At 40.4% G+C, this 26,971-nt stretch overlaps 1 protein-coding gene across 1 annotated transcript; it reads left to right on the forward strand.

Moving 5' to 3' along the window:
• Positions 1-10,471: 10,471 nt before the first annotated feature.
• On the forward strand, positions 10,472-26,782 carry GLDN (gliomedin; the record flags this gene model as incomplete). Its single annotated transcript, XM_084213629.1, has 10 exons — positions 10,472-10,747; positions 14,448-14,499; positions 16,619-16,636; positions 17,288-17,386; positions 17,569-17,715; positions 18,361-18,486; positions 21,201-21,284; positions 21,365-21,490; positions 22,208-22,358; positions 25,718-26,782. The coding sequence occupies 10 exons, from the start codon at positions 10,472-10,474 to the stop codon at positions 26,172-26,174; spliced, it is 1,536 nt and encodes a 511-aa protein (XP_084069755.1). The 3' UTR covers positions 26,175-26,782.
• Between the last annotated feature and the right edge of the window lie 189 nt (positions 26,783-26,971).

Consider the following 26,971-nt stretch of genomic DNA (forward strand, 5'->3'; position numbering starts at 1 on the left):
AGGGCCCAGGGGCAGCTCACTCAGTCTCCCAGGTTTGTGGAGTGAAGTTGGCTCTCAGTCAAATTACATGAGGGACTGCTGTGCACTGCTGCTCTCTGGGTCCCCTCCTCCTCTGGGGGTGTCCTGGAGGGGTTCACACCCAGCTGTGGGTCAGGCCCTTGCCTCCCTTGGGGCCAAACACCTCATTGTCTTAAGCAGTCAAGTGATCTCTCACATTCCCCCCCAAAACAGCTCTTCTCATTTTGTCTGTGTCAGATTGATGGAATAGCAGTAAAAACTCCTAATGAAAGCCAAAGTGGAAAGAGTTAATAGTATGGATATTTTTCTCCTATTAGTCTGCCTACATAAGTTCAAATCTTGAGACTATTGTAGACCACGCTTGTTAATTCAAGAAGCACTCCCTGTTTTGAAGAAGGGGACGGTGTGTTCCTGTCCCAGGCAGAGGCAGCTGTAATGGTGTATTATAGGAACAGGTCATGCATGCACTGTCTAAAGCTAACTCTCCATTTATTAAGTGCCTGAGCATCTACACTTTCAGCTTGTTAGCTGGTCAACTTGTTTTCATTTTATTCCTTTTCCTGAACTGGCACTTCAGCAGGTGAGAAAAAGAAAGAGGTGTGTGATGATTTTTGTCCTTGATGTGCAAGAACTAGTGAGGACTGTCTTAGATTTTCTGTCTTTGTCCGTGGGCATCAGAATAATTTGAGAGCAACACTTTGGAGAGTGGAGAAAGGTGCTTTGAGAGACAATCTGTTCTCTTGTCATGGAAAAATGTGCAAGATGTTCAGAGCAGTTCAGGATGAGTCTTCAGATTGTTACAGGATTCTTTGTCAGTTAAATACTTTTTTTTTCTCCTTGTTTTTTTTTTAAGCTTTGCTGTCACAGGGATGTCTTTGCAAGTCTCATGCAGTGTTCTTCTATATGATGTCTGCAATAAAGGTGACATAAACTTGCAAATACTTCCCCTGTTTTCTTCCCCCCATTTGCCATCTACTGGTGCCCCATTTAGAAAATGCTTCAGTGTCCATTTACTTCTCCTAAGCAAATTTCTGTTATTTGCCAGTTACAGTGGGAACCTGAATCCACTGATCTGTCATTGAATCACATCACATTCTTTTTGATGGTCACTTGGGTATATTGTGGGATGATTCAGGCATCCTTTTATTTAACAAGTGGGGATACTTTCCATGGAAAGTTCAAAACAAACATGCTATACTTTTGCTGAAATGGAAGTTTAGCCAAAGCTCCTAGCCCTGCTAAGAGCATCTGCACTGCTGAAGGTGCTGCAGGCATTTTCTCAGGAGAATTAAAACACTGAATGCAAGACTGAAGTTTGGCTTGGAAAGAAGGGATGTGGCCATCAGGTTAAAATTCTGTTCACCACTTCTAGCTGTTCTGAATCCTCTAATCTGCTTCTTCAAGTGCTGTTAGTGATATCAATTTCTCTCTTAAGACAGCTTTGGCTGCACAGTCTCTGAAGTGAAGAGGCTCCAGAGAAGCCTCTCTGCACCTGCTTTGCACAATGCACAGTGTACTGCTTGTGGGCACAGCAGGTTTGCAAAAACATTTTCTGTGCACTGGGCTTGTAGTTTATACAAAAGGACTTTTCAGTGGTTTAGGACTATATAATCTTGTATATCAGGCCAAGTTATGAAGTATTTTGGGCTCATCAGATTCTCATAAAGTGTTGTGTTTTTTTAATTTATGCTGTTTAGTTAAACACAAGTAACAAATATTTTGAAATGGTCTGTGGAGGAAAAACATTCCATGACGAATAATGAATCCAACTTCAAGCTGTGTAGAATTGCAGGTTGAAAATGCTCCTTTAAGATAATTCCCTCTGTGTTGAAAAATATTCTTTTAACCTCCTGTATTATTATGGCTCCACCTTGTAAAAGCTGCAAGTCAGTTTTGTAGAAACAGGTGTTTTATGTTTGGGCTCTCTCATGTAAGAGTTTGATGGAATATTATATTTTCCTGCTACATAACACAGTGTGGCAATTGTAACCATCTGCAGAGGAAGCTGTGGGCAAAACCAAAAGAGTTACCTGTGGTTGTGTAGCGAAACAGCCAAAATCGCTCTTTGGTTGTGAGCCCAGAATTCATGACCCAGAATGTATGGCAAAGGCTGTAATCTGTAAAAAAATTATCTTTAAAGCTGTATGTAAATATGCTTAATCCAGGTCATTTCTGATAAATTTTGAAATGCAAACAAAGCTGAATGTATCATAACCTGCACAGGTAAGAATTATCTGTAATTGTGTTTGTCAGCCAGCCATACAGTGAAATGTTTACTTGTCCATTGCAAAATTGCTCACAGTTACTGGGGTCTGCACACAAGTAAAACAAAATGTGCTTTCTAAAAATCTGTTTGTAACAAGATAAACTCAAGCTGAAGAGGCAGTACTGAAATTTATTCACCTGAAGACACCTATTTGCTGAAGATTGTCTCAGACAGCAGCATGAGGGAAATGGTGCAAAATCCTTCTCAGTGTTTGGTGGAATCCAGTCCATTTTAATACCTGAAATGTTCAGAATTATTAGGGATTCTGAATTAAGCCTTTGGAAATAATCTCAAACCAGCACTGCACAGGGCTGTACTCCACAGTATTAGCTAAGCTAACTCTGAAGGAAATACCTTGGCAGCAGAATGGTTGTGTTACTTCAGTCTCTGCCTGTGATAATTCCCTCTGCTCCTTAGTAAGTGTTCTGAGATGGAAGTTTCTCTGCTGTGCTTGGGTGACTGAAACCACTGGCTGGTGAGTGTAATCAAGAGGAAATCTCCTGGTCTGTATTTTCTTAATGGCTTAGATTGTATTTCCAGGCTCAGGAGAGGCCAGGTCCAGTAGATCTTCCATAGAACTAAATAAAAAATTGATCCAAGGCTTGGGTGATAAGCAGTCAAAATCACTTTAGAGTATTCTAGATTACAACTATTCTTTTTTTAATGAACAACCAAACCCATCATTGGGGCTTTGCTTCACATAAATATTTATGTATTAAATAATCCTCACCTCTGCTTTGCCAGTCTCTGGGATTTATTACAGGTATGTACAATCTAATTCTGTAACACTTAAATGACAATCCCCCATGCATATGAGCATGAATTCTAAAGTTAGTATCTAAATAGACAAATTAGGTGGCTTTGTGTAGTCACTTAGCTATGCAAGGACACTTATCTGCATCCAAATCACATCAAAAGTAGAATATTAAAAAAATTTTGAGGATTAGCCCACAATCAGTCTGCACCTCCTCTCTACTGAAGAGTAATATAATGTGGTGAATCACTCTAGAAGGATCAGTATTTTGGTTTGGTGGTTTGGTTTTTTTCCTTAGTAGCTGCTCTGGCTGGAGAAATGCTGCAGTTCTTCCTCACTGCTGCACTTCCCCTACCTAGCAGCTTAAGCACAGATTTCCAGCTTTCCCACCTGAAGAAATGTATTATCATGTTTAATTGCATTGATATTAAACCTACCCTAACATCAGTTACAGACTGTACATACAGATCACAAATACATGGCACACACCAAATGTTGTGCTCATCTATGTCATTATTCCATCCAACCTACTCCTTACAGAGGACCCCTGCACTCACAGAAAGTGGGTTGGGGATGCAGTGCTGTGGCACCCAGCCATTCATGTTCAAAAACCTGATAAAATGACTCTTTTCTCAAAAGTCTTTCTGACTTGAGCTCCTTGTTTAGAAAATTACTTTTTTTTTTTTGAGTTATGAGTTGTGGTATTTCTAGTCCTTTAGTGGTATCTTCAGATCTTTCACAGTGGAGACAAGAAGCACAGATTCAGACAGTCTGAGAGGCTTCTTCCCAGACAGGGAATGTGCCAAGCTGCTGCCTGACGTGGGCTGCAGCTCCAGTGCCTGCAAGGGAACTGAGTATTCTGCCAGAGTGCCCCCTCCATCCTGTGCTCCCAGAACAATCTGAATGTTGTGTCACAGCCATGTGCCATTTCCAGATCTGCACAGACTTGCACATTTTCTGCTCTGCAAGTCAAGGCGTACACAGCTCTGAAACAGGGGGGCTTGGGGGAAGGGAATGCACCCCTTCCTTCACCTGGAAAAACCCAAGTGCCTTCCACACTTTCTCCCTGAACAGGGCAAAATACTCAAAATACAGTTTAATGTCTGTATCTTCTATAATTGTATGTGCAGCTTTTCTGAAAATTGTGCTTCTAGATAATTTATATTTAGAAAACCATATTTAAAGTCCAATCTAATAATGAAAATGTATATTTTATCTCCTGTTTCTTGCCTTGGTTCCCTTTTCTGCCATGTCTTGAGATTATGGAGTCACTGGAATAGAGAAAGTCTAACTGCTTTAGTATAGCTGATTTTTATGTCACTCTAATGCATGGTTTTACTGTTAATTTTCTTTGTTACCTCTCTGTGTCTTTAAAGTTGCAATGGGTTTTCCTATTTCAAAGAATATGTCCTATGGTTTTGATATCAGTTGGCATGTAGTGCCTATAAGAATCTACCTAATACAGAGCAGTTTTCTTGGGAGTGTTCTGAGATCACACTGCTGCTCTCTGTTTATAAATTATCCCAGTGCTGTTGGTCCATTTATTTTTCAGCTGTGTTTGTGTCTATGACTGTGTTCAGTTTTCTGAAAGTCAAAGATACCAGTAGTAAATTCATTACTTGACATCTCTTCAAATGACATATTAAACAGTGCTGTTATGTAGTGCTAGTTCCTTCTCTTGGGTTTATAAATAGTCTTAAAATGTATATTTATGATGTCTATAGTTATATACCAAATTAATGTGTTAAAAGTGCTCAAATAGGCAAAATTATATTTAATCCTCAGTGAATCACAGTGGTAAATATGAATGACAAAAAGCTGAGGGGATAAGGCTGGAATACTGCTCATATTCAATGTTCCTGGCTGAAAATTGCCCAGAGCTGCAGAGAGTGGATTGTGACAGAGAGCTGGTTAAAGCTCTGGGCAGGAGCAGCTGTAAGGTGGTGGGTGCCATGCATGGTGATGTGATGTGGAGAGAGGCAATCTTAATTCTGCTCTATTTTATATCCAGCTGTTTTATTTCTCCCAGTCTGTTATACCTGGGCCCCAGAGACATCCACTCTTGCTCCTTGGGCCTCTTAGGAGTGGATGGTGTAAGAGAGTTTCCAGCAAGCAAACTCCAATTTTTTAATGTGTTGTTGGAATACCTTTACCAAAAAATATTCTTTGTTGTTTTGCATCTCAACATGGATAGAACATAATTTTGATGATTTTTTTGACACAGAATATTTAATATTTAATTCCTGACTGTGTTCCAGGGTAGCTGAGGAGTGTCCTGGTCCTTTGCTTCCTTACAGAACTGCAGGATTCTCTGCAAAAAACAGGGACTATTTTCAAGGATAGCTGTCTGGATTTCTACAGTTCTCATTGTTTTCAGATTTCAGTGGTGGTACAAAGATGTGATAGATCTTTTAAGTCACTTCCTATTTGTCATGTGTTTTGATCAGTTACTTTTACTCCCATAATTTAGATTATGAATGGGCTGCTGTAGCCATGGTGTCTGAATTGTTCTCTTTCTTTGCTCCTTAAGTCATCTTTGTCTATGGTGCAGCTTTGATTTTTTTTCTAATCTGTGTTGGAGGAATTCTGAGCAGTTTTCTGGGAAAATAGTCTTTAGCTGCCAGTGCCCTGATGAAACATCTCAAAGGCATCTTCCTCCAATTTATTGAATGTGCATTCAAAGACAATGAGACATTCTGCTGATGCCACTGAATAGTACTCTTTGTGCTGCAGCCCTTGCAAATATTTATGGGTTTTATTTTGAACTTCAAACACCAGCTTGACCTACCTATTAAGAAACACTTTTCCCTGAGTCCTAATTTATGCTTTATAATAAAGCCAGATATTCCAAAGTAACAGCTGGCATATTCTTTCCTCTGCATAGATTTGCTTATTCTTGCAGCTCTGTACTAAGTAGGAATTTATTGAAATCAGAAGTAATTTTTAAGGTATTTGTGGCTGATTCCTCGAAGAGCTTTATATATTTGTGCCACTGAAAAGCACAATACAAGATTTAAGGTGCTGGGGTATTACACCATCTTTTCCACACCTCCTCTGATAGAAAATCATGAGAATTATAGTATTTTCTTTGTATTTTTATCTTCTTTCAGTAATTTTTTTTCCTTGAAAGGCAAGCCTGTACCCAATATGCTATAATCTGTGTGGAATGTATGTGCAGAAATGGAGTAGGAGGCATTCTGGTGTGTGTGCCTGATAGAAGCCTGAATTTATTCTGTGGGGTGAGGTGGATCGCACAACTTAGTGTGGTCTGAATCACTAAATCTGCTATTGAGGCTGACCTACAACTGCTGCAAAGACATTTCAAACCTACGTGCTCCAGTTTTTTCTGAACATGAACATGCCAGGACCTAATATGAATTTCAAAATCAAGCCTCTTTTTGCACATAGTCAGAAGCCTTTTAATATTTTAAAGCGAATTCTTTGCCGTAGAAACAGTGCTGGTTTCAGTGCCAATATGAAAGTGTGGCTGTGATGTGGATGGAGCCCCTCTGCTCAGCTGCTGGTGCCTGCCATGGTTTGAGCAGTGGGAGCAGGGCTGAGGAGGAAGGGCATTTTCAGCTCTGCCTGGGGCTCCCTGCCTGAGCACATCCCTGCTGAACATACAGCTGCAGAACTCACCAGAGTCAGCCGTGGCAATGGAAAGCACAAGAGATTCACTGAAAAGCCTTCACTGTGCATCAGTTTGGCAGTCCAAAGAATGATTTTCCCCCCTCTACTCTGTAGGTTTGGAATGCATAGTAGCTTTGGAATGGTAAAATGAATATATCAAACCTCTGGTGTATTTCTTGAGAAGAAGAGAGATCCAATAAAATTTGTCACTTATCATGGCAGGTTATGAAAGCTTTAAAAGACCATTTTTTCACTTTAACTAGCTCAGGAAAAGAGATTACCTTCTTTCTGATAGCATTCATAAAGACTATATTCTGTCTGATCTTGTTATGGCATGATCAGAGGCAGTTTGGTTAACTGTCTCATAAAAGCATTATCCTCAGCAACTTGGTCCTTCTTCCAGCATTTTCTACCCAAGTGCAAACCATGTTCCAATCTCCAATGTGCTTTATCACTGGGGCAGCTGCCAAAATAGATGAGACTTCAGTAATAACAACTTCTACAAAGTAAAACATCAGTGGGAGCATTAGTTAAGTGTGACACCATCTGAATACATTGTCAGCTTGAGGATAATCAAGGAATATTTCTTACCATACACATAGTGAGCAATTTGGATACAAAAATACCTCTTGTGGGAATGCTATGTTTTATTTCCTGGTAATTTATTTCAGCTCTGCAAAGCTGGAATTCTAAAAAGAAAAAAACATGGTGTTCCCTCTGCAGTTTGCATATTGACAACTTCTTTCTGGTTCCAGTGCTCCTTGGACAGATTTATGTGACCTTTGCATGCCCTGTCAGTTATGGTGCACAGTCGTGTTAGGATGTGCTTTAGAGACACAGGCTTGGAAATGCCAGGAAATAATTGAAGTGCTGCTTGCTGGCGTTCTACCTAAGTGAGAAGATGATGGATCTAGGGGATAACACTTTGCTCACATGGGTTTAAATTGCTACTGAGCAAAATTTTCTGGGTTTTTGGTGAGAAAATAGCTGTAAAGTTTCTAGAATTTACCAACAGCATTCCCAAGCCTCCATCCTACTTTGCTGTTCACCATTGGGACCATTGGTTTTTGTCCCTGTGAAGGAACAGAGGCATTGAGCATGAAGTGCATTGCAACTGGTAACAAATGCTGTATGGATGAGCCAAAATCTCAGCTGTGTTACACAGGGACAGGAGATCCAGAAGGAGACACAGGACTGTCAGGCAGTAGCAGAGGATAACAAGGAGACATTTGAATGAGCTGCTGTTCATGGGCTGGGGGAGCCCTCAGTAGAAAGCAGGGATAGGAATGTCCCCAGGCCAGTCAGCCAGCTGCTCCTGCCACTGGAGCAGCTAAAAGGGATTTCAGGGCAGTCTTGGGAACCTCTTTGTGCTGTCAGCTGATTCCTGGCTTTCAAAACCTGGGCAGTTTCTCACCAGAGGTGTAACTGTGTGTCCTAGCAAGCCAAGGGCACACGCTGCCATAAACCTCTGGTATACATAGGGGCCAGAGGAAGAACTCTGCCATCCCAGCAGGTTCCAGACTGCAGCCTTGAGTAGGGTTTCTGTGGTGATCCAATGGCCCATTTTTTAAATGAACAGTGTTCAGTTGCTTTTTGATTGTAATGGAGAGAAAACCTTGCAAAATTAGGCAGATGGGAAAGCAAGAGTGCTAAGAGTGCTGTTTTGTTATTCTCTGAATTGTAGCTCATAATTATTATATTCTTTTTTTTTTACTCAATCATTGCACTTTGAAATGGACAATAAAAATGAAGAATTGCTATTTGTTGTGCTGTATGGTCTCTGAAGTGCAATTCTATTTGTTCTTGGACAGAAAGTTTTAGTTTGCTGGTGAGATAGATTCTTACTCATTTTGTTATGCCTATGAATTATAAACTAAGCCTGCTTAAGATAAGTCTTCTGGGAAATTCTATGCAAGGTCTTATTTCTCTCTCTTCTTTCTCCTTTACAAGTGTAATACTATAAGCAAAACTCAAATCTGCACTTCTGTGCTAAGCTGGACATCAACTGCAGAGTCTCCTGGTTTTGGCTGGTATAAAGTTATTTGTTTTCCTGGCAGCTGGTGCAGTGCTGCATTTTGGAGTTCTGGGATAATGCTGACAGCACAGTGACCCCTTGGCTGGTGCTGGGCAGTGCTCACCTGCACTCAGGGGCTTGTCAGAGTCTCGTGCTCTGGCAGTGAGCAGGTGCACAAGGAGCTGAGAGGGAGCACAGCCAGGACAGCTGACCCCAGCTGGCCAGGGGATTTTCCACCCCCAGGAATGTCCTGCTTGGTATAGATATATTGGGTGAAGCAATTATTCCTGTAACCCTCACTGACATCAGAAAGGCTATTCACATTTATGGAGGACTTTGTGATACCTTCAGAATGGTTTGCCAAGGCCCAAAGCCTCAAATGATTTTTCAGCAAGTGTTTGCACATTTGGTTTTGTAACTATTCCTTAGACTATCTTAGAGTAGGTTTAGACTAGGTATAAGGAAGAAATATTTTGCAGTAAGTGTGGTGAGACACTGACATGGGCTGTCCAGTGAGGTGATAGGTGCTCCATCCCTGGAAACATTCAAGGTCAGGCTGGATGGGGCTCTCAGGAGCCAGGTCTGTTGGAAAGTGTGCCTGCTCACTGCAGAGGGCTTGACTTAAGTGACTTTTTAAAGGTGCTTTTCAGCCCAAACTATTCTTTGTTTCTGTGCTGATAAGCCTTATGCCTTTGGGTGTATGGTGATTTTCTTCTTTCTCATCTGCCATCATGGGATGAGATGGAATGATTGGTGTCTCTCTCATCTTGTTCAATCTCTACCTGTGGCAGTTTCATAAGGAGAGTCTCCAATGCAATGCCTGAGGACACCAGCACTTTTTGCAGTAATTTTTTATTTCAGAGAGATGAGAAATTTAATATGATGGAGTTGTTTTCCTATCACTGCTTCTCTACTGTGCTTAGGCAGCTGTAGCAGAATTGAGTGTATTAAGTTCAGATTTGGTTTGACCCAGTAGTTCATCTGTCAATGTACCGTGGGATTAGCATGAATTACAGGTCAATGGCATAGTTAGAATGGAGACAAAATGTATGTGATCAGTTGCAGCAGAGAATTGTCACTGTGACAAAGGATCAAAGCCTTCTCTTGTAGGAAACTTGGCATTCAAAAGCTGGGGGTTTCTTGAGGTCGATTTGAAGCAGTATCAATGTAAGAAAGTGCATGGCTTTGATTTGAAATGTCAGTTTTAAAAATAACTTTTTTGAAAAGTGTTTTGAGCTCAAGAGATTTTACATTCTTCATGAAGTCTTGGTATTCGGACAGATTCTGTTATATGCTATGTTATATTCATTTTCTTATCTTGGCTATGAATTAACTGATTTATGAATTAACCTTTAATATAGCAAATTTTGTTATCCCATGTGACAGAAGGTTTAGCAGTAGTGATTTGGGAAAGGTCTGTGCTTGAACATCTAAAGCAACGGGTCAATTTTTGTAAGTGACTGACACATGGTATTCGTTGAGAGAGCGCAGTGATGGTGTGAACTGCAGGACCCGTCTCACGGACCCGTGTGATGACAGGGTCTGTCGAACGCGTGGGTTTTTGTTATGCGGTCTCACTGCCTGACCCCTGAAAAAACCCATGTACAACGTCAGTCGTTTGAAATCACGCGTGGGTCACATGCTGTCCCAGGCGCGTCCCCGTCTGAAGTGACCTAGGGCAGCTCCCCGGTCCTGCCCGGCTCAGCGGGGACCGTGCCCGGCCCTGCCCTGCCCCGGCACTCCCCCGGCCGCGGCGATAAATGCGCGGCGCTGCGGGCGCGCCGGGGCGATGGAGGCGGCGGGCGGGCGGGCGCTGCTGGCCGCCGTGGGGCTGCTGTCGGCGCTGAGCGCCGCGGGCACGCTGTTCCTGCTGGCGCAGTGGCGGGAGCTCGGCGCGGCGCTGCGGGAGCTGGAGGCGGCGGGGAACGGCTCCGTGCGGGGGCCGCCGCCCGCGCCCGCGCCCGCCGCTCGCACCAAGCGCAGCCGCCGCGGGGAGCGCGCCCGCGGCCACGTGCGCGCCGAGAGCGACGAGATGCTGATGATGCTCACCTACTCCATGGTGCCGGTACGGCCCCGCTGCGGGCTGCCCTCGGGCCGGGGGGCGGGAGAGCCGGGCTCGGCCCGCCTGCGGCCCCGGCAGCGCACCGCGCCCGGCGGACGCTCGCCCGGGCTCCTGCCTGCTCCGAGAATGCTGGGCCGCGGAGCTCGCAGGGCACCATCCCGCTTTACAAACCAGACTTACACAGAGGGAGGGAGGTTGGGGGTTTAGTGAAACTCTAAAATTTCCTTGCAATAAAAAGCCTTCCAGTTTCCAGCGTTACCGGTTTTTAACACTAACACCACTAACAGAGCCCCCGTGTGTTTTGAACTGTTCAGCGTCTCCGCATGAGGCACTGGACATCAGCTGACATCTCTTTGAAACTGATAATGCCCTTCCAGTAAGTGCTAAATTTGAGGCAGTATTTGATGGCTTAGGAGAACTGTATGTCCTTTCTCTGGCAGAACAGCACATTTTTTTTGCACATCAGTGAAAAGATGATCTTGCTCAGTAGGAACTAATGTCATGTAGTTGAACAGTTTTGAATAGATTGAAAAGCTTTTGAGTTTTGAGCTAGAATAAATGCAAGAAAAATATTACTGTTGAGAGAACTTTAGTGGAAACTGTCCCAGTAAGAGTTGCAGGTTTACGTGCACAAAAGCGTAACTCAGACTCTTACTCATGTATTAATGTTGCTGGTTTAAAAAACTGTTTACAGAAAATACCTCTTCAGTCATGTTCTGATGGCGTTTTTGTTAATAAACTATTGCAATCCTCATTTTACAGTGAGACCATCTCCATTAATATTAGGGCTAATGAGAGTGTCAAGCACAGGTTTTCAAAGCATGGAGTTGTGATAATAACTTTCTTTGGGTTTTAGAATAATTTTTTTTTAAGCTTGGCCCTTTAAGTTGTTGTGCTTTGAGTTTAGAATTTACAGTACAAGACTTCTGCAAAAAGTAAAAATCTGTAAAGTCACATCATTTTGTACTCAAAACTGCCTTTAAATAACTTCTTTTAGGAAGTCATCCCTGAATTTGGCAGCTGCAGTTTGTTTTGCTCTGATATGAATTGCTTTTTTGAGTCCAAAAGATTCTCAAATAAAATTATTGGGGAAATGATTCTGATCCTGATAGGGCTTGAAGACAGTCAATGCCATTTACTGCTAGGTGCTCAGACTGGGATCATTAGTTGCAGGTGAGTGTCTGGATAATTTTGACAGTGGCCATTAAATGTGCTACTCAGCTGTCAATAGGTACCATGATTACAGATGACATTAATTTTATTTCCCTCCCCAATTAGCACTGAGCACATTGTGTATATTTGAACAGCATGTGGCCAGACTGTGCACTTGTGCCTCTAAATGTCCACTGTGACTACTGCTGTGTGTGATGTGCTTCGTTTAAATCTGTGTATCCTGCAGGGAGCTGCTTGGGAGGGTTTGATGCCTTTTTATTCTTACACCCATCAAACATTTTTCATTCTGGCCACTGCTCAGGAGAGTGTGTAACTGTGTGCAGAATCATTTGCTCAAGGGGAAAAGAGTCCTTAAAAAATATTCAAGCACCCCCTCCTCCCACTCCTGCATTTCTGTATTTTGAATCAGACTCCCACTAATGTAATTTGAAGACTTGGCTACTTTTGTAGTGTGAGACAAAGTTCCTCAGAGTTGGTGGGATGACACCTGTGACCCTGGTGGCCCCTGCTGAACGTGGGCCTGAACAGAGGCTTGGTCTGAGCAGGTTCTCTCTGGCAGGGGAGGCATCTCTGCAGGGCCACTGCAGGTATCAATGTCCCGCTGCTCTGCACAGCCCCTGCTCAGGACACAGCTGTGCCCACTGCTCATGAATCTTTGAAACAACCACAGGCAGCAAAAATCATGTCAGCTCCAAGAACATGAGCATATTTTTTGTTCAGGGCCTCTTATTTAAGTATTCATATATTTATTTTGCAAGTGAGTAAAAATAGGAAACTGGCAAATCTGCTGCTGCAGAAAGGCTGATGGGAGGGAAACAGACCAAGATTCAAAGTGTGATTTCAGGCAGTGCAAGAGATAATGGCTACCAATTATCTGAGTAATATTTCATAGTTTAGGGGTTTGTTTTATTTTTATTTTTCCACCATTTCTCCATGAGAAAACTAAGATTTTAGCATTTAAACAAGATATTTTTATCTGTAGCTGTTCTTAGTGATGATGCTGGTTGTGAATGCTATCTTTCATAGCTAAGCTGGAGGTTCTGTCACAGGCTATTTGCACTTCTTGAGTGCCATGTTTTTTAATTGTCACCTGAGTTGCACTGGCTGGTAAAAGTAGTGCTGCAAAGCAAGTTGTAATCACTTCAACAACCTCAACAGAACTATTTAAATTAAAATGCAGTTAGAATTAGAGTGCACATGGACAAGATGTATTTTACAAATTACAGGGTAGGAGCCAAGTGTTTTTGAGGAGTGTGAGGAGAAAGAAAACAAGCATATTCTGATATTCAAAATCAGTTAGCACTTCTCAGCTAATTTAAAGTGAGTCTGAAATGATAAATGTACTGTTCCAGTACAGTCTGGAATCAGTACATTCTCAGCAGGTATCAGACAGAACAGGAACTCATTGTCAAATATGGTTTGGTTTTGCAGCAAAAGGATACTTTCCACTAAGCTAATTGTCCTCTATTTGAGTCTGTTAGATTTGGCAGTTGAAACTAATGATGCATTAATTTAAAAAATAATGATTGACTGTGGCAAATAAACTTGCTAGAATTAAGTTTCAATCTACCTTTCAGATTGCCTTGCACTTGTTCCTTCTATCTTTTGGGACTAGTACATTCCATTAATTTCTATTAATTGTAGATAGAATAACTGCACAAAGATCAACAAATGTGCAGCTCTGGGTAAATGGTTCATAAATTATCACTCATTGCACAGCCCTGAAATAGTGACCCTTGGTTTTCTGGCTATAAACATTAGACTTTCCCATAGAGAGCTGAGGGACTTCCAGAGATCATGGTCATAATATTTCTGCTGTTTGTTTTGATGAGTCGCAAAATGTTTTTGTGTTGACTCTCATTATGCAGGGCATGCAACGTGAATGTTTGCTCAGCCAAGAACTGTGTATTTTGTAAAGATGATTCCTCCATTGATAAATTTTAGTCTACTCTAGATTAAAAGCATATTTATGAATGTTTTCCAGCTTGATTTAATAAAGACTTGTCTTTTTGCTTGAATTATTTTGAGTGGATGAAGGTCCGTTTCAAATTTGCACATCTTGGTTATTTAAAGATATGAAATTGCTTACTTGGAACACGGGTCATCTTTCTCCCTGGGTATGCTTCATTAGAAAAGTTTCTATCACTTAATACAAATATAAAATAAAATTGAATGTAGTTTTTATTGGCTGATAATTGGATTTTAATACCTTCTGCTGATAGAGTCCTTGCACAGACAACCACACGTGTTCCAGTAAATTAAATGGCTAAGTGATGTATGGAGTTGTCTGCCCAATATTTTATTCATATTTTCAGTAAGGGTTAAACTGAGGTCTATTGAACAGAGTCCTATGAGAGACTGCCCAAAGAGATGGATGGTGTCACAGTGTTACAGTATTCTGAGTAGCTTATTCTAATAAGCACAGAGGGCCAGTTGTATCTTTGGGTTTGGAATTCTTTCTGTAGGTAAAGTGAACTGGATACTTTCATGAAATCCATTGTTTTCAACTTTAATTTCTTTGCAATATTAGGTCCGAGTGATGGTGGATTTGTGTAACAGCACAAAAGGGATATGTTTAACAGGTATGTTTGCTGCCTTAAGCATCACACCTATGTTAGTTACCTCCAGGAGCCCAGAAACAGTGTTTTCAAAGAACCTGAGGTCAATAACTGTGTCAGAAACCTGCTATTTATCAGAATTTTAAAAAAGGTTAATATGTACCACTTTGGGACTTATCTGTACCCTCTGAATATAAATACTGGAATTTAAGGACCTCGACTGATGCTTCTTGGAGCCATTTCTGTTTGATGTAATTTTCATAAGCAAATCTTTTAGACTTGGGTGTTTCAAATGCCAGGTGAGGTTAAGTCATAATATTTTTGCATATGTCATACTTCAGGCCTAACAGGGGAGGAACATGCAGGGGGTAGAAACTTGCTCCCATAGTTACAACTGCAGTGGAGCAGTGGCACTTGGTGAAGTCACATGTCACCAGTGAGGACCTGGAGTTGCTGATGGCTGAGTCACAAGAGGGTGTGGAAAGTTTTGTGGGGTTTGGTGAAGAGTGTCTGGTAGCAGCCAATTGAAGAGCTATGGTCCAGCTTTGAGGTCTGTCACAGAACGAGTTGTGTTCCTTTTGGAAATGAGAAGATTAGAATGAAGCCAGATTTATGAGTTAAAGTAAAGGCTTGACTTGCTGTCTGGTTTGTATTTTCTGTAAGGTACATTTGATTCAACTGATTAAACATAAATGAGAACTACCATTTTACTCACAGATGGAAAAAAATATTTCTGGAGCTGTACATCAGTTCTGATTTCAACAGTGGCTGAACTACAGACAATCTAAGTTTTGGTTTTTTTGGGTTTCAGACTTGTAAATTCATGTTACTTGGTGCCTTTTGCACCTTTTTCTCTCTTAACACCCTTACACAAGTGGCTTTCTCTTCTGGAGGCCTCAACGACATTTGTGGCTGTTCAAGCACCTTTCTTATGTATCTTACACTTGTACAAGGAGCCTCAGCTTTAGGGATGAGGGAGGAATTCACTGCACTAATGGATGTAACACAGTGCGAAAGAAATAGCCACTTACTGGAAAACTGGCAGAAAGATGTTAACTGATATTACTGCCTGTGCTGATTAAAAGGGATGATTCCTATAATGGTATTGTAAAATGGTTTTCACTTTAGTTATAATGATTCATAATTAATGCTGAAAATTGTCATCGTTAGGGAAATCTAGTAATTGCTGTTATTTTCTGCTGTAAAAAGTTTGGTTGAAACAAGACAGTACTTTGGCTGGATAAAAATGTTCACGGAGTTAATTTGGTTCTCTAATTGCATCTGTCACCTTTGTATTCTCCAACTAGTTTTACATTTAAAAAATTTTTTTAATGTGTATTGGGGATCAAAGATGAGGAATCACAGACATTGTTCTGGTTAATATTTCTTTGCTCTTGCCTGCTATGCTTGCTTCTCTTTAGGGCCCTACATCTAAGCTGTGTAAGAGAGTAAGATCTTTAATACAGATTTTTCTGTATTTCAAATTGCTGAATGACTGAAGCAAGTCCAATTTCTAAATGCACCAACCAGTTTCTGTGGGAAGCTTATCCAGACTGGATAACTATCACATGTGAAAAGTCTGACTGTTGATATGAATGACAAGACTTTCTTTTCCTGCTTAAATTGTCTGAGTCCTGAATTGCAATCTGTAAAACACAGAGAAGCGTGGCATGTATTTCCAATGTGTATGTCCAACAGGATTTTTATTTGTGACATTCATCAGTATTATAAAGCCAATATTCTTCCACTAGAAGAGGTTTTTGAAGAAAACTCACATAAAGGAAATATGACTGTGAGGTGTCTTGCATCCATGGCTTTGTGAAGGCACCAAAGCCCCTGACAGTGAGGTTGCATTGCAGAGTTGTTGCCAAACCTTTATCAATTGAAATTTGAAAAAAACAAAACATGTTTATGTAAAGTTGTTACTCTTTTGGCAAGTCTGAGTTACTGCTAATGCTCAGATGGTTTTTTATAATATAAAGCAGTTAGATAGATGCTCATTTTTAAATTGGAGGGATTTTCTTACCCTTTTATTCTTCAGATCTAGAGCTCATCAGTTCAGTTTGGAATTGCTTTGTTTTCTTGCTAGGTTAAACTCACCATTTCTTCTTTCTTGTGTGTTTTTTTTCCCCCCTTGTTATAGGCCCCCCAGGACCCCCAGGTAAGACACCTGGACAATTGCAGTAACATTTGGGGGGTAATTTAAACAGTTGCTGGTACAAAACATTGAAATACAGAAATGTATCTTTCACAAAATTGTCTGCCTTTGCTAATTAAAGGGAGGGTTGAATGACTGCCTGCTTTATAACGCTTGTATTTAAGTCAGTTCATGCCCCTTCTGAGATAGGGGAGGTTTCAGACATTTTAATCTTCTAGTGGAGGGAGTAGAACATTTGATCCAAACCAAATTAATATGCTTAAGTAGCATCTAGGTGAAGAGATGAATTTATATATTAACCTCCCAAGGAAATGGATATTTTAATTTAACATTAAAACCATCTTTTTAAAGAATATTGGTTATTGATTACACCCTCCCACCACCCCCATAACTTTTCCTCCTTTCTTATTGAATTCTGTCCCAGTTCTCACTCAGGTAGTTGCAAGGCTATGTTAAGAATGGTTACTTGTTTTCTTTCTGCACTGCTTAACCTGTGACAGTCTGCTTGGAATAATTCTCTGTATCAGAAAAGTAGGAGTCATGTTTTGCTGGGGTTTAAATATACATATAAACATGCTGTATGTAAATATAGTAGATTTCAGGGTAACTTACATTCAACAGTGAAAATTCAGTTACGCTGTTTGCTTCGATCAGGGCCTCCTGGGCTGCCTGGCTACAATGGATCAGATGGAATCCCAGGAACTCCAGGACAAAAGGGAGAACCAGGAGTAAATGGAAAAAGAGGAAAAATAGGTACAGCTTCCCTTCATATTAGGTTACAATGCTGCTTTGAAATCCAAAGGAATTACAGCTATCCAGCTAAATACAGGTGAAAAATATAACTAGAGTGAATATGGTTTGTAGTAAAAATATTTAGTAATTGGTGCTTAATACTGGAGCAGTGCTCTTGATCCTGAAATGGTTTTTATTTCTAGGTTTGCCAGGACCAAAAGGTGATCAAGGACAGAAAGGAGAACCGGGAGAAATGGGTTTACCTGGGAAGGATGGTATGCCAGGAGGGAAAGGTGCAAGAGGATCCAAGAGAAAAAAAGGGGATACAAACAATGATGTGATATTAGAAGGTATGGAAAAGTGCTCTTGGGAGTTCTTTTGCAACTGTGTACTTGATAGAAAAAGATATGCTCCATTTCTGAAGCATGAACGTGATGTGCAAGGGCAGAACCAACCTGTACAAATAGGGTTTATATACACAGGGAAGTCTGAGTATTGCTGTGCACAGGAGATTGTTCTCTTTGCAAGACAAGTTTTCACAAAAACCTCTCTACCTGGCCTTTGGGTTGAAATGTTTGTGAATTTCACCCTTTCCAGAATGCTTTCATACAATTGACTTCCTCCTGCTCCTTATTTCAGTGTAGTTTTATTTTTCTGTTAGAGAATGAGGGGCAGATTTCCCCTCAGGAATACATGAAGCAGCCAAATATAAACTGTGTAAAATTACAGCAGTGAGCATCTGAAATGGTAACTCTCTAATGGGCCTGTAATCCAGACAGATAAAATGCATTGATGTCCTACTCCTTGTGAAGCTCTATCTGGTTCACTTTCTAACAAACAGCATTTCAGAGTTTATTGCACCACATCCTGTACTCAGGAACCTCTTAAGAAAGAGAGAGGCTGTTCTGTGGATGTCCTGTGGATGCATACAGCTCTCTGCAGGTTTCCTGCTGCCTGGGGAAGGGCTGTGTCCTGACGCTGCATTTTGTACCCAGGTGCAAAAGGTGAGCCTGGACCACCTGGGCCCCCTGGACCTCCTGGACCCCCAGGGCCTCCAGGTAAACGTAAAGGTAAAGCCAGTGTGGAGCTTCAGGAGAACATCTACAGCAGCAAATGCACAGGTTAGTGCTTTCCAGTGTTCTTTTCCATTAAACTAAGATTAAACCATTGCTTCAAGGCTCAAAACGGTAAGCACGGGTTTAGTTTTGGTGGCGCCACTAAAACTGCATAAGCTGAAAGCTGAGCATGTGCTCAGGTGCTTTGCTGAAATACAGTTTGTGCAAGGCAGCAGGCTACCTTCACATTAGTCTTTTAATTGTGTTTTGGTAATGCTCAGGCAAAGTATTTACAAATGGTGTTTTCTATCAGGTGGGATAAATTTGGAAAGTAAGAGAAATGCAGCTGAAACAGTTGGCTTTTAGATAATGAATATTTAATTTTAGATGTAAATATAAACCCCTGATTCTGGACATTGAAGTGTCAGAACAGAGCCCAGAGAGCCTCCTGGGCTTCTCCTCCCTTACAATGGACAGGAGAGAGCTGGAGCAGAAATCTCATCCTATTTGAAATTCAGAAATGCATGAACTGTTGTATGAGATAATTGCGCCATTTGCTCAGGTGGCCTCTTTTCAAGTGCTGAAACAAACTGAAATGCTTTGGAGGATAAGCTCTCTGATGGATTTCTGATGGATCTTAAATTGCAGCAGGAAAATGGGAGTTACACTCAAATAACTCTGCAAAGATGAGATCTTCCTCAATGAGCTTTTATGTTTTATAACTCAACAAACCATGAGATCTTAGTATCAAAATTCAATGAATAATCCAGATTTTGTAATTAAATATTCATTACTCTTTCAAGGAAAGAAAATACATATGCTGAATTACAATTGTAATTAACTTATTGCATAAGAATACAAGCCTGCCTTTTTCAAAATAAATTCTGAATCTGGTAAATCTTAGTTTCTTCAAGAGAAGAGAATAATTAGTTGGAAGTGCAGGTTTATTTTTTCTCTCTGGTACTTTAGTGAATTCTGGAAGAAACAAACATCTCTGCTCCATCTTTCCCACCTTCCCCCAACAGACCAAATGAATAGTTTTAATGACTTTTAAACTCCATTAACTCTCAACCAGAATATTTTATGATAGGAAGCAGCAGGATATTTATCTTGGTTTTTGATGGGAAGAAAGTAGTGAAAATTTCCCATAAGAATCTCTGATTGAAAACTGTCTCTTTAATTTTAGTTGCTTTCTAATCCATGCAGCTGGAAGTATTGCAGATATTCTCAAAGGTAAATAGTGCACTCAGCTCTGCTACAAACACTGAGCTGGCCCTTGGCTATCCCATAGTTTTAGATAAACTGCTGTACAGGGAACTGCTCCTTCAGTCAACTGCATCTATTAGACTCAGGCCAAGAAAAATCAACTTGTGCATTGCAATTTATAATTTCTGCTGAGTGATTTTGTTTTTTGAAATATTCTGGAAGCATTTTGGGATCAGAAGCTGGAAGGGGATCTCGAGGGATTGGTAAATTCTGGCTGTAGGCATTCAGCTTACCATGGCTGGGTGGACTGTTTGTGCCTCACTTGGAGATACACTGTGATCACTTACAAACTTTCAATGTCATCTCACCAAATGCCCTAGATAATGGATGGGAGAAATACATGTTGTTCTCGCTCCATCTTAGAGTAGTTTTCTTCTGCATGAACAAAAGGAGGATATGACCTAAAGGAGAAAACAACAATGCAGTATTATCTGTCCTTTCTTTCCTGAATGTCATGGTACCCTTTCAGCATTACTTTTTTTTTTTTTCCTATTTTTAACTATTTTTGTCACTTAAACTTCAGCACAGACCTGTAAATCCTAGTAATACATTAGAAGGCAACAATGAAAATGGAAGTCTAAAAAATATGCAGCCTGTGTGTAAAGCAGTGTGAAATGCTGGAGATAAAAGTTAAGAATGGAATTAGAAAACAAGGCTACAATGAAACCAGCAATAAGATAAGAACTCTTCTCCGGGGTTATTCATTCTAAGCAAACTGAAATATGTCACATTGTTTTAAGGGCAGAAGAGATACCTGGCTCTAAAGAAAATGGTCCATGAATAATTTAATTCAGGCATTGTTTTAATAGTGAATGCTAAGAGCAAATCCAGCCAGCTAGTCCTTAAATTGTTGTGGGATGGAGAAAAATATTTCCAGGTGTTTGATTCTAATGTGATTCTAACCATTTCTATGTGTGTAAATAATATAATGTGTCATTTCCCTTAGTATTTCATCCTGCTTCTTTAGTGGCATGGATGTCAAGCTCATGCATTAGGTACTCCGTGCATGTGTTACTGTTTTATTGCTGTCTCAGGCATTATCAGCATGAACAAAATGTTCTGTGTTGCCTACAGGATCCACCCTGTCTTCTGGTCTGTGGGGATTTGTGCATGAATGTTTTAACAACTACTCCTTCCCAAGAAAATGCTTTTTGTCTTACTACTAAATCAGCCATTTTCCAGCTACCTCAGCTGCCTGAAATTATCTCATGAAAAGGGCAACTCTTTCTTCCTAAGTGGGTGCTCAGAAATTCACAGCTAAGGAACTAAATCTGTTGATTTAATTAGTTACTCCTCAAAGCTGACTGTCAGCCTCAACGCTTCATTTCCTTGGCAGAAGTGAGAGGAAGTCTTTTCTTATCTCATTTTTGACCATACCAATCTAAGCATTTCTTTTCCATATGAAGCAAAATCCCAGTTATCATTCCTTTATTTTAGTGGAGTCACTGATGTGTCTATCTATCATGTCAAATAGGGTAAAACATGTCATTTTTCTCTTTCTCCCTCCACCCTAGATGAGATATGTGGTGTACCAAATGATGATACCCTCGCTGGAAAGGCTGAAGACAGAACACCAGATCCCCCTTCAAAAAAAACTGGTAACCTGCTGCAAAGTGTGACTTGAGGGCTACTTTCTCTCAGTGTCACAGATCATGGACATGTGCTTTTTTCCCACCAGAATGTGTCATAACGTCTGTAGGAAGTCCTGATCAGTATGTCAGTTTACAGCAAACGTTTGGAACTTGGATGAGGGAACCTGCAAACAAAAGTGATGAAAGGATTTGGCTCACCATGCATTTTTCAGGTATTTTTAGTAGTAGTCACTGACCAAAAATCTTTTTTTATGCTGACATTGCTTCCTAAATCCTTTCAACCTAAACTTGTAAGAATGATGAGTTTTTACCCACATATTTTTCAGAATATTTTCCATATTACCTATTTAATACTTGACTGTATAAATGGTTTTAGGCATTTGTGGTATCTTTAGACATTTTCAGAGTCAACATCAGATTTTTAAAATAGCTTTATGTTTGGAGTTTTTTTTAACTGAATCCAAGTTTAAATGTCTATTGTTTGTGGCTTTTTATCCTTTTCTTTCAAGAGTTTCTGTTTCCTATGGCTTTACTTCCCTAAATTGTAGCTTTATTGGAGTTTTGCCTTTTCATTTAGCTAGGCATGAAAATGAGGCAACTGCTGCATAGGCTACATTTAGAGCAGGAAAATGTCCAGGATCTAAGTGGGAAAAGGAAATATTTCTGCATACACATCAACTGTGTTCAGAATGAGGACCCAGTAGGTCTGTGGGAAGCAGGCTCTTGATCATCTTTTCTATAGATTACTTTTGTGTGTCTCTGGATTCTTTTTTCACATTCCAGCAAGTTGAATCACTATTGAAAAGACAAATACAATCATTTGTCTGATAGTTGATTGAGATGGACTTTCAGTAGAGACTGAACTTTTAGTATAGAGATCTCAAAATTAGATAGTCCTTTTTCTTCAACATGTTTTGCTCTTTGTTTAGGAAACTATATAAAAGAATATGAAAATGTCGATGCCTTGCTGAATGACAGCTACAGGATCATTAACATCACAGGATTTTTCTATGGATGTGGCCATGCAGTACAAAACAATCATCTCTACTATCATCAGGGAGGAACCAGTAACATTCGGAAGTAAGTCAAAGATAGTTGGCCTAAGATAAGTGAAGTTGTGAAAGGAGGAGCAATAGGTTGGAGTGCCAGAGCTGAACATCAGAAAAGCAGACAATTCTCCTTGTAGCATTTTGCATTTCTTTTTGGTCCTACCTAAACAGGAAGAACAGAGGACTGGTTCAGAGTTTTTTCCAGAACGGAACAATTCATTCTTTCCAATCAGTAACAAGACTATGGGCCACCAGCCTTCCACTTTGTGTGTGCAGATGTTGTGGGAAGAGGAAAACTGGGACAATAGCTCGGGACCACTACTCTGCTGTGACAATTCTTTAGGCATTGTTCAGCCCTGTGTCTCAGGAGTTCACTTCTGCAGTTACCATGTCATAGAGCAATAGGTCCCCAGGATGAACAAGATGCCATGTGCAGAGGACAACAAATTCTCCTCTTGGCTATCCTGGGATCCAACTAGGTAGATTCAGGTTCTATTGAACATTACATTGCTGTGGGTGTTCTTCAACTTGGATTCTTTGCTGTGTTATAATCACAAGAAAGAAATGAGAATAATAATCACAAGAAAGAAATGAGAATTGACAAAGGAATTTGGGTACCAGAAGAAAGGATTGCATTTAGAAGAATAAGCTGTGCACCTACCTGCATCTGAGTCAGAAGTGGTTCAGCTGCAGTGTGGGAGGTGTAGGTGGGTGGTTTTGTGACCGTGGCCTACTCATGAAACTTGGCTTTGCAGAGCCCTTGCTGTGCTCTGCTCTGGCTGGCAGCAGCAGCAGGGAATGCTGCTGGCACAGAGGGCTGCACTGAGACACCTGCTGAGGACAGGGCGACCTGGAGAATTGCACATTCCACCAGGGGGGAGTGGCTCCAGTGTTTGATTTCCTCATCATAAGAACTTTCTACTACTTTCCTGCTATATCTCCCTGAACTAGAACTGAGAATTACATCTCTTATTTAACTTTCTACTGAGGACAGAGACAAAAAATACAAATCAACCCCAGAATCTCACCTTGTGGGAAGAGCCAAAGACAGTCCAAGGGCAAGGGAAAGATTGCTTGTGCTTTCAAGTTCTTACACGACTCTGATGTCTGAGCCAAGAACATTTACTATACTTTGATGTCTGTTCCCAAGCAGGTGTGAGTGCTGCCTTCCTATATTCATGTGCATGCCAAGGAATGTGAGCAAGCTGCAAGGATTCTATAATATTTATTCTGCCAAGCACAAGCTCACTTTTTGGCAGCCTCCTTTAACATCTTTTGGCTTTTTCTCTGGTAGTCTGTAAAAGACCATCACTGTTGAAGCAATACACAGTGATAGGGCAGAGATTCCTCACCTTGCATACCATTAATTGGGAAATGCCTTCATGTACAGATGAACACAAACTATTTCTGGAATTTTCAAATCCTCTCAAGGAGCTGCTGAGAAATGGCCTTTCTGTTCTGTTCTTCACTCTGAGATTATTTACCTTCAGCACAGGCAGAATGAGGCACTGTGGATTCTGTGACATTGAAGTCCTTGAATTTGGGCTTCATAAAAGCTTCTGGGAGTTGTTGCATTGTTTTAATGGAAAGTAGAGGTGAGGATCTGGTTAGTTCATTTTTCACGTGTTGAAAAAGCATTCAAAAAGAGTTTCTTGTCATATTTAAAAGCAAGTAAAACTAGGTTTGTCTGAACCTTGGCAGGTCTTCTCTTGATGGTCAAACCTACAACATTGTGATTGTTTCATTCTTTTTACTTTGTTTCATAACATGCTTTACTATCTCTGTTATTTTTGATTGACTTTGTTGATATTAGTGATCAGAAAAGTGTTTGTAGCTTGAGTTCTGGTGGTTGATTAAACTATTACACTACATCTTGTCATTTACCCCAAGATGTCAGAAGATTAAAGAATTTCAGAACCATTTGGAATTCCAGGCTGGACTATCCCTGACTGGGAGCCCAAGAGAACCTGGGAATGAAACCTCACTTTTTTGTTTCCTTCCAGTTTTTCATGTATAAATAACAGGAAAAGATATGGTAGTGTGTGCTGCAGAACTTGTGTATTTCTAATGAATCTTGAGGTGCTTTCTATCTTGTTGGCTTTCTATAGAAAAGAGTCCTGAAAAAATCGGCATTTCTGACCAACTAGTCCTGTTAAGGTCTGTCCTTCTAGCCCTTGCATGAGGTTTTTGATAGATGTGAAGCAATTAACAAGATTAAAAGGGCTGACATGTATTTCTCAAATATTTTCCAGCCTTTAACTTTTTTTTTTTGAATTGCACATACATGCTGCTGGAATATGGAGTTGCTGCAGATGTGAGTTGTACCAAAGCTGAGTGGAATGACCTAAGCTGGGTATTCCTGACTTCTCTTACCATGATTTTTCCAGTATATGCTATCAATGCTGCTTAAACAGAAAAATTATTCTCCCAGTATTGTATGTTGCTGGATCTGAACTGTTCCTGTGATTAAGCCTATCTTTTCAGAAAAAATACTTGCAAGTGTAGCAGATTCCTTTATTGAGTAGTATTTTTCCTTCCTCTATTTGAAGCATGGAGCTATACTGTGAGAGAGAAGTCAGACACTGAAATGTGCTTCTTTGCAGAGGGCATTATTTAAAAAGATGAAGCATGCTCTGGCTGTCTTTGCTGGAGCCCAGTGTTATTGGGTGATTAAATGCTGACAGCAGATGTGTCTCAGGAGGAGCTGATTACCCTCCTAAACCAGTGAAGGAACATGATATAGCTGCTTACTGCTCCTGCCCTCAGATTATCAGCCTATTAAGGAATCTCAAGGAATAAAAACAATTTTATACATCAGAGATGGAAGTATTCAGGCTGTCCCATTGAGGCCAGCATAAGGTCACAATTTTGGCTCTGCAAAAGTAGGATTTTAATTCCTTTGATGTCTAATTGAGTAAACCACGACATTATCTGGACTGTTTTCATCAGAGGAACTCCAAGACTAGGTGAAGCTGCCCAGCATTCCTGCTGCTTTGGTCAATCACATTTTCTTCCTTTAGCTCCCACCTAGTCCATAAGAAAACTTTGGTATAGATTCCATTTCTCAGTTTTGGGCCTTCACCTGGTATTCTTTTTCACACCCATTCCTTTTAGTTGCTTCTTTTATCTTGGTGATAATAAAGCTCCTAGACTAAATAAAGTGAAGCCTACCAAAAGCAAATCCATGCCCTTGTGCACCTTTCAGATTGGTTATGACTTTGTAATTTTCTCCTAGTGTTTTGGAAGGTTCTTTGAGAACTTAATCTTAAAAGACATCAGAATGCTCCTTAAACAGGTATTTTCAACACCACCTCTATCAGTGATTCACCACCCTGTGTGTGTGATGAGCTCTGATCACCCATACTGAATCCTTGCTGTATCTCATTTCAGGTTTGGGCTTGATAAAGACTCGCTGCACACCCTGCACATCAAAAAGGCCTTACACCAGGGCAAGAACTACCTCTTCTCTAACTCCAAGACCTATTTCAACATAGCAGTGGATGAGAAGGGTCTTTGGATTATATATGCCTCAAGCACTGATGAAAATATAATGGTAGCCAACATTGATGAAGAAAGCTTCTCAGTCAACTGGCACATCAATACCACCTATCCTAAGTCCAAGGCTGGTAATGCATTCATAGCATGTGGCATTCTGTATGTTACTGACACTAAGGACATGACAGTAAGTTTTGCTTTTGATTTACTGAAAGGGAAGCAGATTGATGCAAGGTTTAAGTTACGGTCTTCACAGTCTGTTCTTGCTATGCTTTCGTACAGTCTGCGAGACAGGAATTTGTACACGTGGGAGAATGGGAGCTTAATGGTATACCCAGTCCGTTTTGGCTGATGAATATATTTTCACATGCCTCTCTGACTAAAGGATCTGTTTAAAGCTCTATGGCATACACATGGGGGTCTCTTCACTTGGTATAATTTTCTGTTTGCTGATGGTTGTGTGTGTGTGTAGGAAAGGGAGATCAGGTGCCTTTGTATAAACACACTTCAATTGCATAGGCCATCCTCATCTTTGTAAAAAATTGTTGTTCACTATTGCAGATGGCACACAGCATAGACATACTTTTGTTTTTCCCGTTACTCAGCTGATAATTGTGTCTAATGTACATTGATTATTCCATGGTCATGTGCTCAGCAGAGACTATTTGTAACTTTTATTTACAATCATCTTCTCTGCAATCATTTTCTAGTCAGTGATGATGGTCTAATATAAACACCTAAATAATGAACTTTTGTGTACAAATACCTTTGTCACTTTCATTTAATTTCCATGGATTCTGTGTGACCATTTTTTCTGGACAAAGTTTTAAAGCTGTTAGAATAATGGGAATGGAAATACTTGTTTAAATAGAAAAAAAAGCAGAAAGCTTAAAATTTGACAAGTCAAATCAAGTGTTAATAGTCAAAAGCAAAATCCAGCTAAAGGAAAATGGGAATATTGACATTAAATACAACTGAATAGACATGAATTGTGTTTCTTTAAAATTAAAGTCATAAACTTTGTGATTAAAATTTCATTTTTAACGGTATTTGAGTTTCTTGTGTTGCTGCAGACTCTTCCTTAGCTCTCACTGCCATGCAAACTATACCAGTAAACCTTGCTTATAGCTATTTAATAAGGCATATTAC

The sequence above is a fragment of the Fringilla coelebs genome (genome assembly GCF_963513975.1).
Source record: "Fringilla coelebs genome assembly, chromosome: 12".
NCBI lineage: Eukaryota > Metazoa > Chordata > Aves > Passeriformes > Fringillidae > Fringilla > Fringilla coelebs.